We start from the raw sequence: 18,676 nt of genomic DNA, 5'->3' as shown, positions 1-18,676 counted from the left end.
GGGAGGTGAAGAGGGTGGGGGGCACCCAGGCACAATTTTCTGGCGCTGCTCTCCGTGGGTTCTCTTCGCCGGCTCGTTTCAGGTACCCCGAGCTGTGTGTTTATACTCGGGAAGACAAACAGCCTCGGCTCCAGAGCCGGTGGGGAGAGGCGGATATAAGCTCGTTCTTCTCTTCTGACCCCCATCTTGTTGTGGAAACACTCGGTGCCGTTGGGACATCTTGACATTTCAGGCATCTGCTGTGGGAGCTGCTGCAGAAAAGAAACCCAAAACACAGCTGTCCTCGGAGTTGAGGGATCTGTGTAAGAGATACTCCTCCTCCTCCTCCTCTTCCCCCCTCTCTCTATTGATTTGAGCGCTCGCTTAGCTTGGTGGGAGAGAGCAAACGCTGGAAGCGCTACCGTGCACGGCGTTTGTATAACGGAGGTGTCTGAGGGCTGTTTCTGCCTCTGGAGCCGCACTCGTTCCCCCAAACGGCTGGAGGAAGCTCGGATTTTCACGCAAAGTATTCTGCGACCGCAGAGCTGTAGCTGACTGCAGCGTGCATGTGAAAAGAGGAGCGTGAGCTCACCCGGGCAGCGCTCCCGCACGTCGGTTTGGGATGGGCAAAATGTAGGTCGGCTTAAAAAGTGGCCGTCGTCCCGCGGACCCGCTGGCTTTGCGGCTGCGCTCGCTGGAACCCCTGCCCGGCCGTTGGGCGGGTGACGGCTGCTTGCGCCTGCGAGTCTGGCCCGGGAGGTTTTTCTTTCATCGCACCTTCGCTTTGTGACCTGAAGGGTTGTCTTCGAATGCCTTCTAATACCTTATCTTAGAGTCTTACTGAAAAATGCTTGTACCAGAAACGTAGCTTTCGTATGAATAAGTTTAGTTGTCGATGTTTCTATTCAGCTTCCTTACTGCTCGTCAAGCAAGGTTCAGTTTCCTACGTGAAGCGTTACGGTTTGGTCACTGGCTTGAGACCTCTGACGCTTTTTAAAAAAGAAAAGCTAATATTGCTGCTGTGCGCTTTTATTTCCATTATCGAGGCGTAATGCCGAGGGACTATAGCTTGGTTGTCTGTGTGCTTTTCACAGCATCTCTTCTTGTGGTGCTTTTCCAGCTTACTGACTGCTGTGCAGAACAGCAGACTCTTCTTGCTTTGTTTCGGGCAGCAATCCTAAAAGCGACTGCCTTGCTGGCTGAAAGGCATGGGCAGCGTTAGTGCTAAGACCTGCGAGCAGATCCCTGTTTCTCCATTCTGCTCTGTGATGGTTGGTTCCTCTTTCTTACAATTTCTGCTATCTCAACCGACGTACTTGGGAGGCGTTGCAGGTTTCCAGCGGTAGCAATGGAGGAGAAGGCAGGCGTCCCCAGTCAGGTGGACAGACTGGACTTTGCATGCTCAGTTATGAAGTGGCCTCCTCCTGCTTCCAGAGAGGATGGCATGAGAGCTCTTTTCCTCCAGCGACCTGTTTGGAAGGTGAGGGGGAATGTTTGAGACCCATCACTCTGCAGACCCAAATCTTGAGCAGGTTCTGGTACGTGCCTCTACAGGTACGGTGCCGTAGGAGCGTGCAGCGCAACCCGTATTGTGGGACCCGTTTTTCTCTAGGACTAGTAGAATTGCAGGGACAGCTGTTAATTACAGGACTGTGGGATTTACAGCTTTAACCTGAGCTTTTCATTTCTAGGACGAATGCCATGCAAAAATTCCACTGCCTTACATCAGGCCTTTCAATATTGTAAACATCTTAATAGATCTTGTGTGCTGGGTGTCTGCACGGTGTGACTTGATGTTAATAAACAATCATCTTGACAGGAATTTGTGCCTGGAATACCAAGACTTGGGAAAAGGCTCAGACCCGCTTCCTGAAGAAGATCTGTAGAGACATTCAGCCCGCTTGGTAGTGCTGCGTTTTGGTAACAGGCCTTCTTCCGTCTCTCTTTCCTTCCTAGGATGTTCTCCTGTCGGTCTGGCTGCAGGCATCCTTCTTGGGCAACTGCCCGTAAGTCAGGGCGTGAATAACAGTTCCTGGAAGAGCGGTTGGGGCAGGCTTTACTGATGATAAGGTACATTCTGGTTTCCAGCAGGGTGCTGGCAGCCTGTTCCTGGGCTTGTGTTTCAGAAGCTCTCTCGGAAGTCCAAATTCCTGGGCAGACCAATGCTTTATCTGCCTGAGAATGCAGTGGGCGTTACTGCCGCCGGCGAGCTGCAGTCGCTGGCAGCGTGGCTTATGCTTTGAAATTGGACACAAATTGCTAAGAAGTCCTGTGGCAAAAATAGGTGGAGCGAGCACGCAACTCTGACTTGGGCGCAGTTGGAGAGAGGCAGGAAGCGTATCTCGGGGGCCAGGAGCTGGTTAGCAAGCCGGAGTAGCACAAACCCAAGTGCGAGAGACGTGAAGCCCTTTGGGTGTTTTTTAGTGCCTGCTGGAAGAAGCTCCCATTCATTAATGTTGAATGGGCGTCTTGTTTTTATTTATTTCTTTTTCAAGTCATTGTGAGTGGTTTACTGTGTCATAGCGCCGGCAGCTTGGCGCGGCGATGGGCGTCGGGGCTTGCCGCCGGCTGCATTCTTTTTGGGACAGTCGGAACTGTGCCACTAATTCCTCTCGTCAGAAGCTTGGGGGTTTTTTTGCACGTGGATTTGGTCTGGAGATATTTTAAGTCTCCATTTAAATTATTAACTTCAGGCATCTTCTTAACTACTTAAAGGAGAGGCGCTAACAGCCTCAGAAGTCTGTGCGTGCACTAAAATAATAGCGTTGTGTATTGCCTACCTCGGTCGATGGGTGGGCTTTTCAAGTTGCTACGTGTAACTTCAATTACTCTGAGCAGGATCTAACCCTGGTGGGGTGGGTGCCTTTTCTCACTACGGCGAGCAGCGGAAGGTGTGAAACACGCAGCTGACTCGGGGCACTGGCTATCTCCCAGTAGCAGCCCAGGAGATAAGGTCATCTGCGTACTGACGTGGTAGCTCCTGTGTTTGAAACTGAGCTAAATAACGTGCTGATCAGCATTAGTCTGATGAGAAGTAGAGTAGTTTTGTTTTAAGCGGGTTACTGGGACGGGGAAATCTGGGAAATTGGGGAGGGGTAGGCGGGGGAGAACAGGAAAAAGAGAAAAAGGCCACTTAGTGGTGTCCTGGTGGCTTGAATAAGTTATCCTTGCCAAAGCACTGAGCTGTGAGATAATAAGGAATGTTTTACTGAGCTGGGATAATCTCGCTCTCAGCAGCCTTCATGTCGCTTTTATAGAATTTCAGGTTTATTTTGGAATACTTCAGGAGTGATGTTTTTCCTCTGGGTCAGTGCTTAAGAGCTTGCAGTGGTTTTAAACTCGTAACGATCCTTGGAGAAAGCTTAATTCCTGAGGACTAGAAATCATATTCCTGCTGAATGACACCTTTCTCCTAATTACCAGCGCTGCTGTGGTTCCTTCCCCGCGTTCGTGAGGGGAACTGTCAGTGTCTGATTAAGTGGAAAAAACATTGGGCTTTGGGGAAAGATTTCAACACGGGGCAGCTGCTACCCTGAGTCATGATGCCATCTCGTAGTGTTTCTCACCCAGGTTGGGGGAAATTTTAAATTAAGTGTGGCTTCCTTGCTGGCTTTGGGGGAGCCCGACTCCTTTGCTGATGCCAGTGGTGCCTGTCTGTTTGCAGGGTGGCTTTTGGAGGCTGTCGTCGTCACTCGTAACGAGAAGCAAAGCTGACGAGCTGAAATAAATCTAGGAGCGTATGTAGGTGGCAGGGTGACCCGAAATGTTTTCAGTTGGCTTCTGAGGACGAGTGCTGTATTGCCCACACTCGGTCTGCTTACCTCTGTAAGGAGGCCAAGCTACTGTTTGCATTATTTAGACAAACATTTGGACAAGATCTGTAGAGGCATCACGTGATATTGCTCTGTAGTATAAGGTGATCAGGATTTGTACTACCTAGAATCTTTGTTTGGGGAATGTAAGGATGGAAAATGGCCTCCAATAATATACTTTGTCTAAAGCATTTCTCACACAAGGCTCCTGTACTGCTTTGTCAATACTGACGTGCTCTTACCGAGCTGTGGGCACCGTTATTGCTGTTTCTCGGTTGGAGAAAGGAAGACAGCGGTTGGCTTTTTGCAGCCTTTGCAAAATCAGAGTGAGGAACAGATTTACACTTCTACTTCCAAATACCATCCCGAAGACGTGATGCATTTTTATATTTGATGGAGGGGGGAGGGAAACCTCTCTTGCAGATCATTTTTGCTTGAAGGTACCTGAAGGCTGGTAGGGGAAGCAGCGCTTACCCGCATACCCGTGGCAAGCACAAAGTGTTGTTGGATAAATGTGTTACAGTGGGATAGCAGGGTGGAACAGGCAGCGATGTTGACGGCTGCCTGCAGCAGAGCGGGGATGCTGCCTAGAAGACTTTCCTCCTCTCCCTGCTCTCGCTGTAGTGCGCTGTAATGCAATTTGAGGGAGATGACAGCAGCAGCATAATGGGGAGGCAGGAAAAGAAGCTTTTGCTCCCTTGCAGGAAACCAGCAGCGTAGGGCGTTTCATACCTCCCCTGCTGCTAGGATTTCCAGCTACAGATGAACAAGACTGGCAAGACCCATTAGCAGTAACTTGGCTAGCATAAATAGTTCATGTCCTCTCTATACATTGTTAAACCGGAATCCTATTGTAGTGGAGCAGGCTTCATTGTGTACAAACTGGGAGGTGCCCTTGGATCAGCCACGACTAGCACAGACCAGCTCGCAATGGCTGGAACGCACCTCTGACTTGAACACTGAAGAGTGCTCCTCAGCTTAATGTTTTTTGTGTTTGTTTAGCAGTCTGTGGCTGCTTTTATTGACCCTCCGTCCCAGATGGTTAAATAATCTGTTTGATGTTGTACTGTTGCAACACCCAGGAAAAGAATTTATATTCTGCTATGTGAAGGCTTAAACGGTGTTGGACATTTGACTGCGATGACTAAGGGGTAGGCAGACAAATTTGCAGCCTGAAAACAGTCGTGTCCTTAGCAAATGGTCAGACTGCAGCCTCTGCAACCTCTTAGCTGTGGCCTGTAGTGATTTTCTTGGTCTTGCATATGCAAAATGTTTATTTCCCTTGGAGTGCAATTGTTAGGTACCTTGCGGTCTCCTAAATCTGCATGACTGTGGACCTGGAGAATTAATGTGTGGTGCTTCTTTCCTTGCTTTTTAGCTGGCCAGCTGATAACTCATTCATTTGTGAACTTTAATAGTCTCAGAAGAGAATAATGCTGGATGTGGAGCATCTCTAAATCTGGCCACGATCCGATTCCACTGTTTTCGGTTCTGATGTAGTGGTGTGCTTATCTCAAATACAAACCCTTTGCTTTTCTGCTATTTTAACACATTCTGCTTAAACCCTGCAATGGCCACTGCCACGTGGCGTGGATGAAGTCAGACTGGACAACTGTCGTGAGCCTGGAAGGCCGCCCTCAGTTTCTGCTGCTGAGAGCCTGCTTGCTGGGCTGGAATCGGTTGGCCGCAAGGCTAAAGCGTGGCTGGAACAAAACAAAACCCGGTTTTAGAAAAGCAGTCGCTGGCTGGCTTGAAAATCTTGTAACAACTGGTCATCTGCGGGGCTGGAGCAATAAGGACGTAGTTACCGTTCTTCAGATGGGCTGGTGGCAGTCCTTCTCGTGCAGCCGTTGTTGGGTGCAATAGGCAGCTTTTTAACTCTTTCCAGCAGGAATCGGTGCAGAGCGTGGACTCGCTGCTCAAGTATTGCACGTGCCTTACAAGGTTTCTATCCGTATCTTACTCTCAGTACCCAAGGCAGTTTAAGACTCGTTTCACTGCGGAGTAAACTTGGCCTGTTGGCTCAGTATGGCTCTAAGCTGGCTCTTGTACGTATTTAAACCCTTCAATTGAACGTGTAAAAGCATCTTTCAAAAGTAGTGCCTGATCCTGGACTAGGAGCACATATGGTTTGAGTGCTGGTTTTAGGTGTCGGCAGTGGTTGCATAGTGTCAACTGTTAGGCTGCAGTTTAAGATCTTCCCCCTTCTCGCAGTTTATTTTAGCATCTTAGTTCTGTTCTCCCACTTACGCCGTGGTGGATGCGTGAGGAGAGAAGGTATCTGATGTGAATCCTGCAAAAAAGTTTCCCAGGGCATTTCTTTTCAAAGCTATAACATGTGCTGGTGGAGCTCAGTGTGAGAGGAGGCGACAAGCTGTGGTGTGGGAATGTGACCATCTTAAGCAGGTATTGCAGTGAAACCCTTTTTAACACGAAGCCGCGGCTTCTGGCCACCACTGGCCACTGACCTTTGAAATTATGGCAAGCGCAGATGCTTAACATGGCTCAAAAAAGGGGTACGGCTGTAATAACCAGAATATGTGACCTGTGAAGTCATTCTTTTTGGAAGTCCCTAATTCTGGGATGCTTGACACCTAGAATGGTTGGTGGCAAGCTTTTAAGTCAATACCTCTGAAAGCACTGTGCAGATCGACACAGAAACCTTCCTTTTTGCTAAGGTGGGCTACTACAGTAAGTCGGGTTTTTTTCCCTTCCGTGCCATCTCAAGGTCAAGTCTTAGCTTTTATCTTGTCAGCAGCTTTGTGAAATGAAGTGAGGTGTGCTTTGCAGACTGCAACCATCCTTGAAAGCAAAATTTCTTGTGATAGGTTCAGGTCACATTTAAAATAAAATAAGAAAATACCCCCTTCCTTTCCACATTTGCTCCTGGTGGTGCATTATGCTTTTTCTGGAACGCAACTTCCCAAGTGCAGCTTAGATGGTTGTTTCCAGAGTTGGTCTGCTGGGCAGCAGCTTAACGTCTAGGATGCCATTGCAACCTGTCAATCCTTCGTGATTTTAAAGTCCTCTGGCTGTTACTGCAACTACAACTGACTCTTTGTGCTTTCCAGCTCTCTTGACTTTGGTCTAGTTAGTCCCTTGCTGCTGCTTGTAATAGCGGTTTGCCTGTTGCGTGCAGCCTGTCTCTCTTCTTCTCGCTCCCGGTGCCCCCTGCAAACAGGGCTGCAAGCGGAGCAGGCTGCTGGTCGCTCGTCTATGCGAATGTCAGTGCCGTAGCCTGTTAGGGTTACTCTAACCAGCAACCTTCAACTCCTTTATGTCTCTGTTTCCTCTCCAGTGAAAAACGGTGCTAAGATGGTAACCTGAAGGCTCCTGTCGACGTGCATCCAACTTGTTAAATAACTACTTAAAAGGTTGCGCGTGGTTTTCTTTGTTCTGTTATACCTTTTAAAGGCGACATTCAGGATCCCTTAAAAAAGGAAAGAAAAAAGGAGAAAAAATACTAAGGATCTGGAGAGGAAATGCTGTGTCGTTTCTCCTGGAGAGCTCTGTGAAGTACAAGTAACAGAGGAGCACTCTCATGTATATCCTGGGGCACGCAGGGCATTTCTCTTGTTCTTTTCTGTGTGGCCGCTGTGTTGATGGGGAAGAGAAGGCAGCTGCAATTAATGTTATGCAGAGCCCTGGCAGGTATGTGCAGCACCTGGTAGTCTGTGGAGTCGGCTCTTTCAGACGCCAGCGGGTTTAATAACGGTGCTGCTCAGAGAAAGGAGCCTCTGCCCCCTTCTCTTGGGATACACGTGAGTTCGGGGCAAGAAAACTGGAAGTAAAACTCGCTCTGGAAGTGGCGAAGCTGCAAATCACATGTTTTCACGTGCTCTTCTATTCATCCCCACCCTTATACCGCAAAATCAGAACAAAACATGATGGTTTGGGAGATAGGCTGGGAGCCCAAAGAGGTTGGTTTTGTCTGTCTGTGCTGCCGTAGCCAAGTGCTGAGCTGCTAGTGCCTGAATTGTTGCTTGAACAGGAAACGCCAAGCTGGCACCTACGTTTGTGATGTGGGAGGGAGGTTGTGGATTTGGGGGATTATACCGTATGATCTTGCACATGCCAGAAGTCTGAGGCAGGCAGGGTAGCACCCTTTACAGGAACTAACTGCAGAGATACCTCTTCCTTCCCCCAAAGCCTTGGATTTTCGCTTTGCTCTTAAAATGAGCTGCTCGAGGCAATGGCATTAACTCCTTTCTAACTAGACTTTGTAAATTTAACTTTTTTTTCAGGACTCAGTTTGATAGGGGAGGCAAATGACTGATCCAGAGCTCCCCCCCTCTTGTGTAGAGCGTGGGGGTTTTTTTTGCATACATCAAAATTAGCAGTCTCATGCTGGTCAGAGAGATGTGACGCTACGGAGCCCTGTTATTTAGCAGAAGGACTGACGGGGGTCGTGGGAAGGCACTGAAATGTCCAGCAGTTGACCTTGATGCCAGTCATCAGCGAATAGCTTGAAGGCATCAGAAACTTTCAATTGAGTTGAATTAGTAGTTGCCCATTTTTGGAAAACAAATACATCTCTTTCAAAACAGTCTTACATTTTAGAGAAGAGCTCACAGAGCAGAAATTGATTTCACTAGGAAAACTGGTATCACCGTAGGTGGCCAGCTGTTAGATGAATAAGATAAAACTGGACAGATTTCTTTCCTCTTGCACTTTGTGTTAACAGACGCAATAAAAATGGAGATTGGGTATTTAAAAAAAATTAAGTGATACTGTCACCTTAATGGAATGATGAACTGCAAGCGAGGTTGATGAGAAGTCTTGTGATGTACAGACAGTCGAGATGTTTCCTGTAAGTCCTAAGTTGACTTGCAAAATGGGGAAAACATAGCTAGGGATTTGAACGCAAGTAATCCCTAAAAATCTGCTCTCTTAATTGCTCCTGACTAACCAATTTTCGTTAGACTGGAGCAGTGACGCGTAGATGTAGCTCGTACCCTGTTAATCCGTAGCTTCTCTTTTCAAAGTATCTTCTGATGTGTTCTTGGTAACACCGTTGACTGAGAATTGACTGCAAAAATGCACAGCAGAGCTCGGCACGAAGCTGCAACGCATGGACCTTGTTCTAGCCACAAGCAGGATTTTAGTAAAGGCAGACAGCCCCGCGTTAGTGAGCTCATAGTTTGCTTTACGTCGATGCAGTGATCGCTAAGCACTCTGCAGTTCCCAAGAGAGCTCGCATCAATGGTAAGCCTTGGTGGAAAGTGCATCGCTTGCTTCGGTGCGTATTTCACAGCGCGGCTGTTCTTCTTGGGTAAGAGAGGGTGAGGAATAGGGAGCTTTCAGAAGATGACTAGACGTTGTGATTGCTGCCAGAGAAGTTTGAAGACTCCCTGTCCTTCTTGTCCATCTTAATAATGTTCTAGCCTGGAGCGCTGCTTCTGAAGCTGGTTATGATGCTGGTGTGGCTGCAGAAATAGTCGACGGTCTTCTGAGATACTTTCTGAACAATGCACGTGTTGTGCATTGCATACATACAATGCAATACATACAATGCATACATACACATGTCGTGTATGTATGTGGAGGTAAACATTCAGTTTTGATTTACTTGCCACAAAACGCTTCTAGTGTTATATTGTCTTATGTTTTGGTGTGACGAAATGAATCCTCTGGCTTTCTGCAGTAGAACTGTGTTACCTGGCTCTTAATGGAGAAAAAATTGTTCACTTCAGCTTCTGTTCCTTGATTTTTCTCAGATCTCGGGAATCCTGTCCTCTCCTTCTTAGAGGGCATACGTGTCTGTCTAAAATCATTTGGTAAACCAAGCCAGCTGCTCATGTCTTGTGAAACACCTAGGGAGTGTTTTAAAACTTACAAGCCGATTCTGTTACTAAATGATCTTCTGGTATGTTGTTCTTCTTTAGCACATGCTATGGGTCCAAAAATTGGTGGCGGAGCTACGTGGATGCAGTTGGCATAAGTCTACCCCCGTTCTGTGCTCCCAAGAGGAGCTTTTGTGTGATATCTGTAGCTGGTTGTGCTGTTTTCTTAGAACCGAGCCGCTGCTGGAAACCAGGTGGTCTTGCCTGCAAGCCACTGTCCACACACTCCTATCTTCGGGAGGCCAGGGGTAAGGCTTTTGGGCTGGGGCCAATGCTTTTGCTTTGGTGTGGTTTCCCGCTTTTGCCTGAGCTGTGGGCAGGCCTGCGTGCAAACCTGCTCAGCAGAAGCCCTGCTGCAGGTCCACGTTTTAACCTCTGGCTTTATTCCTTTGCAAGGTGCGATGCAGTGGCGGTAGCTGCCTTGTGCATAGCAAATAGCACTTGTTTGTGCACAGCGGTTCTTGTCAGGCTTATGGTCGGGGGATTTCTAATTTTCAGTTGGGATGATGCTGCTTAACATGATCAACCGCTGTTAAACTCTCCCTGCTTTTGCTAAGTGACTGTTACAAGGAGCAGCCCCAAGCAAATCGTGAGCCCTTTGAAATGTTTCAATGAAATGCTTGAGAGTAAGTCGGGCTGGTTTACTTCCCTTCTGTTGTGCTTTTTTTTTTTTTTTTAAGGGCTGAATTTTTAGCTTTTCATTTTGCTGGTTGTCACAAGCCATGCATTATTTAAGTAGCATCTCTTTGTTTTTAGCAGTTTGAAACGAGCCAGAAATTCACCTTGCTCGCAGGCTACCAGCAGACACGTTTGCTGCCCGCAGGCAGAAAGTAGGAGTTGATGCTCTTCTGTCAACGTAGGTGAGCAACAGAGGTGTTGCTGTACGGGGGAGAGGCTAAAACACACAATGATTTGGTGTTGCTGATATCTCTTTCAAGTTGCTCTTCCCCCCACACCCCCCCTTCGGTTGGAATTTCAATTCCTACCTCCCCGGCAGTGCTTTCTGTCTAGTCCTGTTGCCTTGAGCTAGAGCCAGAAAAGAGCACTTTGAGGCTAGTCCCATCTTGGGTATGTGGGAGTTCAAGATTTCAAATGCTGTAAGTGGGGGGGGGAAATACATTACACTGTGTCTAGCAGGGGCTCTCCCCTCGACTGCCGCTTTAAATTCCAGCACCGTCTGAAGATGCTCGTTGCAGCACAAATGCGAGGTGGAGGGAGCGGATTTGAGTTCTGCTCCAATTACTGCAGTCCAGAAACGCCTGCATATACCAGGAGTTTAAATATATGCACAGTACCGATGCTTGCTATTTTTAGGTTAGGCTAAAAATATGTAACGTGGTGTTTGCAGGGATTTTGAATGGGTTTTGGAAATCCTTGTGTAAGCATTCTGTGTGCACCTGAGACCTGCTTCATCTCTTAGCAGCTGATCCGTTAACTCGTAGTAGTGGTTGGGACCAGTGGTTTTGTAGATTATATTTTTTCACGTATGAGAAGCTTGTTCAGAACGTACGTGCGACTTCAACTGCCAGTCTGAGATCTAGTCAGTTCAGAGAACTGTTACACCTAAGTCCCTGATGGTCTCTGATTTATTTATTTATTTTTTTCCCAGTAGCTGTTCTGTTAATGGGTTCTTCTCCTCTCAAGTTGCTGTAGGAAAAACCTTAACAGGGAGGGTTTCATTGCCTGTGCAGTGAAACAACTTTGGATGTGCAGAGTCACGAATACGTGGAGTAATGTGGAAAACGGAGGGGAGGTTTGGTGGAACCGCATCTTCAGCGTGGCGGTCTTCGCTGCGCTGTCAGTGGGTGACTTCGAAGTTGTGACAAGTTTTGTGTCACCTGGATACTGTATAGGGATTCAAGTCCCAAATCCAGTTTGGTGTGCTGTAGTGCAGGTGGGAGTTTTTAAGAAAAAGGGAGGAGAAGGAAAAAAAAAAAAAAGCTTGCAAAGTGTGTATCTGCCTGCTGCCAGGTCTTTTTCTTTTAAAATGGTTCTAGTATCCCGTCCTTAAGTATTGCAAAAAAGCTGGTGGTCATGTTAGAGCTTGGTTATAGGTAGCCTTATTCTTTACCTATAAATAGGCACTGAAATCACTGAGGTAGTGTGGGACAGCTTCTTTCCATCTGTCTTGCTTGCTTTTTATTATGTTGTTTATGTAGGGCAAGACCCTAGGGTGGCTTTGATCTTGTTACTTCACGTTCTTGGCGGCCTAGTGCTATAAACATGAATAAACTTCCTATTCGTGCCACTAGATGGAACTGGCCCATGCTTATAGATATTTGTTTAAACTTGAATTGTGTATTGAGTATTGACAAAATGAATTGCTAGCTCTCGGTGGAAGCTTGGCTTTTACCCTCAAAGCAGTGCTTTATTAAGATGCTTGGGGTTTTATGCAGTCTGTTTTGAAATAGAAAAGTGGTACATTGCCAGTTCTTTACAGGTTTGGCTTTTTTTTTTTTTGTTGCCTTGACTGTGTATTACAGTTAATGCTATTTATTATATTCCTGCTTTTAAACCAGCATGAGTCTTTTGGTGATGCGGGCGCATCTTTCTCTTGTACAGGGGGGTAGACGGTCTGTTATCCCAAATTTCATTTCAGGTTACTTCCTGTACCTCTTTCTTGATGCTCAAGGTTGAAGTGTGCAAGTTCCTCTCTACGGGAACCAGAGCTGCCTATAGACAATACGGTCTTAACGTTAGTCTGGTGGCTTATCCCTTGTTCTTGGACGTGAACAGCTGTGGTTTAGCCAGCATTGGACAAAGCACCATTTCAGCTATTTGGGAGAAGATTTTTTGGTGACTCCGCCGAGCATTTGCGGTGTCGACCCACCCACGCGTACATGCATACCCAACTCTGCTAACGCATTGCATGCCCCTGTAGGGGAGAAATATCCAAGCCACTTAGCTTTGCTCAGAGCAGATCCGAGCAGACACCTGTCTAGCCTCTGTCCGCACCACTTGATGCTGCGAGGGCTGATTTGTGGCTTTCACGAACGTCCTTGTTCCTCCCCAGCCAGTCTTGGAGTGATCCTTCGCCGTTTTTGCCTGCCAAGAGGTTCCTTTGTTGAGCGTGAGCCTGCATGAAGGCAGCTGAGACGAGGCGGGTTGCTAGCTATGCAGGGGCTGTTGGTTGTTGCAAGGAGTGCTTTGTAGGACCAGCCTGCTGGGAAGCAGAAGTGATTGGCGTAGGTACAGGAGCTGAAGAGGCCTGGGTGCCACTCCTGGCTTTGCTGCTAGCCTGCTTGGTGGCCTTGGCCACACCGGTCCTTTCCGTGCTTCCATTTCTCCATCTTTTAAATGGCAAGAAGCGTATTGATCTTGTTTTCTAAAATACTGAGAGGGCTAAGGATGGAAAAATGCTATGCAGGACTAGGTGGTAGCTATTCACGAGTACCAGGGGAAATACAACTGTAATAATGTGGATGTGACCTTTTAAAAAGGACAGGGTTTTCACCAAGTATGCTTACGGTGACCCAGCTACTGAGCTGCTGCTCCAGCACCTGTCTGCAATGATGAGAACAGCGCTTCCATGCCATTCTGGCAAATAAAGTAGGATTTATTTCTCCTTGCTTATAAGGCAGAAGCTGAAGGACCTGGTGGGAACACTCCCAAAAACTTGCTTTTGAAGCATTTTCAAAGCATCAATATGCCTATGATACTCTTGGAGCTGCTTACTGGAAATAGGGTGTGCTACTGAGGTTTCGGGGCTCAAATATAGGGGTAGTTGCATATTTGTAGTCATGCTGGTTAGAAGAGGCCTCTGCAGTTCCCTAGCCCAACGTCCCACTCAAATTCAGACCATCACCAGTGCTGGGACCAGGTGAATGTGGCTGTTTGTAGCCAAGCCTTGAAAACCTTTACGGTGGAGGTTCCCTCTGGAGAAGGCTGCTTCGGGCACTGAGCTGTGCTGCTGGCACCCTTTGTGTGTGTTAAGCGAGCGTCCTGCCCTGCAAACGGGAAGACGCTGCTGCCTTGCTCATTTATCCTGCTGCCTACAGTGCAAGGCTTTGGACCGTGTCCGTGCAGGCTGTCCTGCAGGAGGAGGGTGCTTTCCTGCCCAAAGCCGGCCGACTCTCAGCGCTGCTGTGCAGCGTGCGCTTTCTGTGAAATGTGGCTTGGGTTTTGGCTTTTTTAAGTGATAAATTATACTTTTTTATTTTTATTATTTTATCCTGTATTAAAATCTTTTGAAGATGGTAATGACTAGTTCCTTGGGGAGAGTGTAGATATGAGTACCTAGTATGCATCCGAACTGATTTCTTCATTTTGCTGTCCTAGCTGCAAATCCTGTTCCTTGCATTCTTCATTTTGCTGTCCTAGCTGCAAATCTTGTTCCCTGCAGAGGAGGTTAAGTAGAATTATTGAGGAGGAATTTATACTGCTCTTGTGTACTGAAAAACAGGATTTTATAGCAGACCCACCATTTTCTTCCAACTTATGCATCAGTAAATATTTAATAATACAGATTCTTCCGTGCTCTAATGATGAGATGAATACTTCTCAATAAAAAGACCTCCTTTCTCGTTCCAGTGATCAAATTGCGGTCGGAGTTCCTGTACGTATTCAGCTGCTTTGCGATACCGGGAATTGAGAGCTGTAAGCTGACAGACCATAAAATGGAAACCTACTGTTCAGGTTGCAGTGATTCCTCTGATCTCCTAATCCTGTTCGGGAGCCTCCAGCCGGCTCATTGAGCCTCTCTGAGAACAGGTGGGGGTAGCAAATTTTAGTGCCAAAAGCTCAGTCCTGTGAAGGACCCTGATCCCTGTCGTGCTCTCTTTTCAGTTTGAGAGCAGGTGGCGTATCCTGGAATTTGTACCAAACCCTCACTGAGGAGGGGATGTGTCGTAAATCAGGGAGGTCTCTTCTTTAAAATAGCAGATGATGGCAAGAAAGTGTGCTCTGTAAATGTGACTTGTTCCCGTGCCGGTTCACGGTGCAGACACAAAACACGCACTTATGTACTGCCCTGCCAGGGGTGCAGCTTCCTTCTGACGTGTCAACAGCATGGATGTTGTGGAAATGAGCTCAGAGCATCTCTGGTCCCTCTGAGGTTGTGCCTCAGCTTGGTGGCACACAAGGGAATTGAAGGTTTTTGATGCTGGTGTCTCCGTTTCAGCAGTGTGGCTCACTTCACCATTCAGCTCCTCAACAGCTAGGCTGTCAGGTCTGACCCATAACACTGGCTGTTCACCTCGGTGCTAGCATTTCTGCAGCACTTGGGCGTGGTGTGACTTCATGGCATTAAGTGCGATAGGGGATGGTTGTAATGACCTCCCTCAACTGGTACGTCTGAGATACAGGCTTACATGGTGTTGCCCTGTGGCAGCTCAGGCAAGTGGCTTTTGCTCCTCTCACCAGTAGATGGTGGCAGAAACACCGCTATGTGAGTTGATGCATCAGGTTTGTGACTTCTTGGAAACAGAAGATCCACATATGGGGAGGGTTTGAGTCCTGGCTGGACAGAATTGCATCTCCCCCCGCCTTTCTGTGATTGCATAGCTCTAAGCATCTCCGTGTCTTCTCCAGAGAGGCTTCTTGGGCCTGATTGCACTCTTAAGTTGGCTGTCTTAACTGTCGGAACAGAAGACAACAGAAACACGTCTGCTTTTAGGCACTGAGAAAGCGGTACAGAAAAATATCCTCATGGAGAGGCTGTGCTGGGAGAGCCAGGAGAACCCCCAAAATGATCTAGCGGCTTAGTCTTGGGAAAGCCTGATTAGGGTGCTGCTGAGTTTGCCTTACTCTCTCCTGTTTTTATTTTGTCTTCTAGTTCCTCGTGCGAGCCTGACTGCCATGCCTGGGTGTTGACACTTTCGGGTACAGCAGTTTAAAATGGCAGAGAAAGGTGGAAATGAAGAAGTAGTTAACTTGAACAGCTTCCGTAGTCACAGAGGAAAAGGTGAGTACCGGTTTGTGCATATTTCCGAAACTCCCTCTGTAAAACTCTGCTTACAAGCAGCAGGATTCGTAGATACTGAACTTGCAATAGTGCTGTTAACGGGAACCTGCTAGTGGTCTGTTTTGCCGTGTTACACTGTGTTTGCTCTGTTACACTTACTTCACAGCCACCTACAGAAAATTCTCTCATTTTATGCTGACATGCAAAATATTTGGCTCTTGTCTTTCTCATGTTGTACTGCCTTAAGGCAGATTGCTAACTTCTTGGGAACACCGCGTAGAGGTATTTCAGCAGATCTGAGGGGCTTATGGTGTTCCACCCTTCTGAGGACCTCACAGGAGAGAGGCTGGCTTTGCATTTGTATCCTCGTAGGGCTGTATGCATTGGCACCTGTTCCTCCGAGACTGGAATTCAAAATGATGCTTTCTGTATGCCTGAAAGGTGATAAATGAATACTCATGAATGCTTATGCTAAAGCATACGCCAAAACGTTGTGTCCAGTCGTAGGGGAAGCATGGTTGTATGCTGTCTCTGCAGTACAGAAACCCTCTGCTTCTGGATGGAGTGTCTCTCCTGAGTTCCAGTAGCTGTGCTCAGTAGCATCTGTATTCCACTCTTGACAAGCCTTGAGGGACAAGGTTCTCATCTAGTAGCAGGATACCTTCTGCGCCCACAGACAGGAGCCCTATCTCTGTCTTGCATGAGGTACTCCTGCAAAGTCACATTCTTTCAGAAGAGGCCGAATTGCACAGAGAACCTTATCTCTCCTCTAGAATGCACTGCACATTAATAAAAGAAAATGTATCGTCCCCAAGATACTGAACGTTCAGGACTTCTCTGCAAAAATTAGGAAGTACTATGTAAGTGGCTTGTTCAGAACATTTGCAGCAGCTTGACTCGTGCTGAGGTTCGGGGTAGAAGAATCTTTGCATAAGTGTCAATGAGTGACTGTTTCATGCATGTGCCATTGTGGTCTCCTGAGCTGTAGTTTGTGCACGTATTTTGCTCGGAGGGCCCGGGGAGGTAGGAGTGGCCATACCAGTAACTTGCAGAGGAACCAGTGACCTTTGAGCGCTTCTTCCCTGTTGCTGCAATGCAAATGGGAAGATTGCTTTTTCAGATGTTTCGGTGCTTGTGCCCTGTAATTTCAGTTATTTACTTTTAGCAAATAGCTAACTTCACTTACTTTACTACAGACTGGATAAACCGCAGGGACGAGGGTCTTATCATGATATCAGATTCCTCGGATGAAGAATTACCTTTGCTGCTGGAAACGCCAGCAGAGCAGCAGCGTGAGGAAGATGACGATGATGTAGTCATCTTGGTGGAGGTAATTTTTCATTCTTGTACTTGCCCTGCTTTATTCATGGCCTTTGTAGCCAACTCTGGTGCAAGTATCTGATGCATTCCTTTGAGAGTCCTGTCCAGTTACAGTAATTTACTTAGGATGTCTGAAATGTGTGTTGAAATGATGGCATTTTGCTGGCTTTAAGTGTTTAATCATATTTTGGGCACAGGGGGGAGAACTAGATTGTTAAACTGCATTGTATTTAAATTTATACTTAACAAAGGCTGTAGCTTCCATAAAGTTACCTATCTTAATCCAGAAAGGTGGAGAGCTTTGTAAGAGGACTTGATGTTCCTTAGAAGGCGGGTTTTCAAAACATGCCTTGTTTGACCTTGTATGCTTTATTCCTCTATGCTGTTTGGATTCTTGTTGGGCTGTTGCAGGCACTTACATTTTTTGCAGTTTTACAAAGCCACCACCTGATAAATTCCTTTCCACTGGCACCGGCAGTCACACAGAGGAGGGCCAAAGGCTTTAGCTTACCCTGATTATTTTAAGTGTCTAATTTCATATCTAAGCTATATTAAGAATATATTTTCTGTTAAAGTAACCAGAGGCATTGAGAAAATGGGTTGCAAAGCTGACCTTTCTGTTTCTTAGTTGAAAACAGTAGCAGGGACTATTCAGACTCTGTTGGCATACAGCAGTCTGTCTGGCAGAGGCAAGAACGAGGCCAGAGATTAATGTTTTGAGCTTTGTTTCCTGCCTGTTTAAATAAATTGGTGAGAATGCAAATATGCCATCAGTTAGTTCCTCCTTCCCAGACTATTTTACTGGGAGGGAAGTGGGGACTGAGGTGAGCTCAGGAAATTATTCCAGTCTGAAAGTCCTGTGCATCCCCAGTTCTGCCAAATGTTCTCTTAGTACCTGGGAACAGACTGAGGATGGAGTTCAGTGAAACAAAGATACGTGAGTTGCAGTTTTATGCCTTATTAAGCACCTTGCTAAACAGACTTTTCATCTGTTTCCCATCAGAAATTTGATTAGATGCAAAAGATCATCTGGAGCAAGGATTCTGACATGCAGACAAGAGCTCCTACTTACTCTTGTCTGTCTTCTTTTTAGACCCCAAAGCATCAGCAGCTCCTGCGTCCCAATGTCATCAGACCTGCTGCTCAATGGCAAGGTGCAAACGCTGTGGGAGAAGGAGGATCTAAAAGTGCTGTCGAGCCTTTGAGGAGCATATATCTGCAAGATGAGAACTCAGCTCTGCTGTGCCAGGGAGACCGGTATAATCCCACGGTGGAGGGCAGTGCTGGACCAAGCAGGGATGAGAATATGAACTTTGCCTTGCAGCAGCCCGGATCATCTGAGCTTAATGGCCCCAGGTTTGAACTTACAAGTAACCAGGAGCCTGGCCCAAGTTTGCTTCCAGCAATAAAGCCGAGTCCACAGCCTGTTGTTAACAGAGAAATCATTAGCCTGGAGAATGCAGAAGTTCCACCACAAGAGGAAGAAAAGGTGGAAGCCCAGGGATGGCAAGGAGAGGACTTGGAGCCGGAGCAAAACCTCGGAGGAGCAGCTGCTGCAACTACCACAGACCAGGAGATCCGTGAGAACAGCCAGCTGGATCACCCATACTTCCAGCCGTTGGAAGGCGAGCCACATGCTGTAGTAAATGGTTGTGCTCCTCAGCAAGGGCAGCCTGAAGCAGACCCAGGATCTTTGAGGGCATATGGAGAGGAGGCTCCTGGGCCAGCCTTCCCCCGACCTGAACCACAGCAGGATGGGATTCCAGGTCCCGCTTCGCCCCAGCTGGCGCATCCACCAGAAGAGATGGGTCAGCACGCAG

The 18,676-nt window shown here is 47.3% G+C and overlaps 1 protein-coding gene across 1 annotated transcript in view; it reads left to right on the top strand.

Moving 5' to 3' along the window:
• The first annotated feature begins 221 nt into the window (after window positions 1-221).
• The window catches only part of LOC103905002 (E3 ubiquitin-protein ligase RNF216-like), a 19,722-nt gene continuing 1,267 nt past the window's right edge, over window positions 222-18,676 (top strand). The window contains exons 1-4 of the mRNA XM_019473946.1: window positions 222-302; window positions 15,408-15,536; window positions 16,733-16,866; window positions 17,950-18,664. Of these exons, the coding sequence (XP_019329491.1) occupies window positions 15,470-15,536; window positions 16,733-16,866; window positions 17,950-18,664 (916 nt within the window). The 5' untranslated portion in view covers window positions 222-302; window positions 15,408-15,469. The remainder of the gene's footprint in view (window positions 303-15,407; window positions 15,537-16,732; window positions 16,867-17,949; window positions 18,665-18,676) is intronic.

This window comes from Aptenodytes forsteri, unplaced genomic scaffold, assembly GCF_000699145.1.
Source record: "Aptenodytes forsteri isolate BGI_AS27 unplaced genomic scaffold, ASM69914v1 Scaffold55, whole genome shotgun sequence".
Taxonomy (NCBI): Eukaryota; Metazoa; Chordata; class Aves; order Sphenisciformes; family Spheniscidae; genus Aptenodytes; species Aptenodytes forsteri.
Note: the sequence above shows the minus strand (reverse complement) of the source record. Positions and strands in the feature narration are given on the sequence as shown.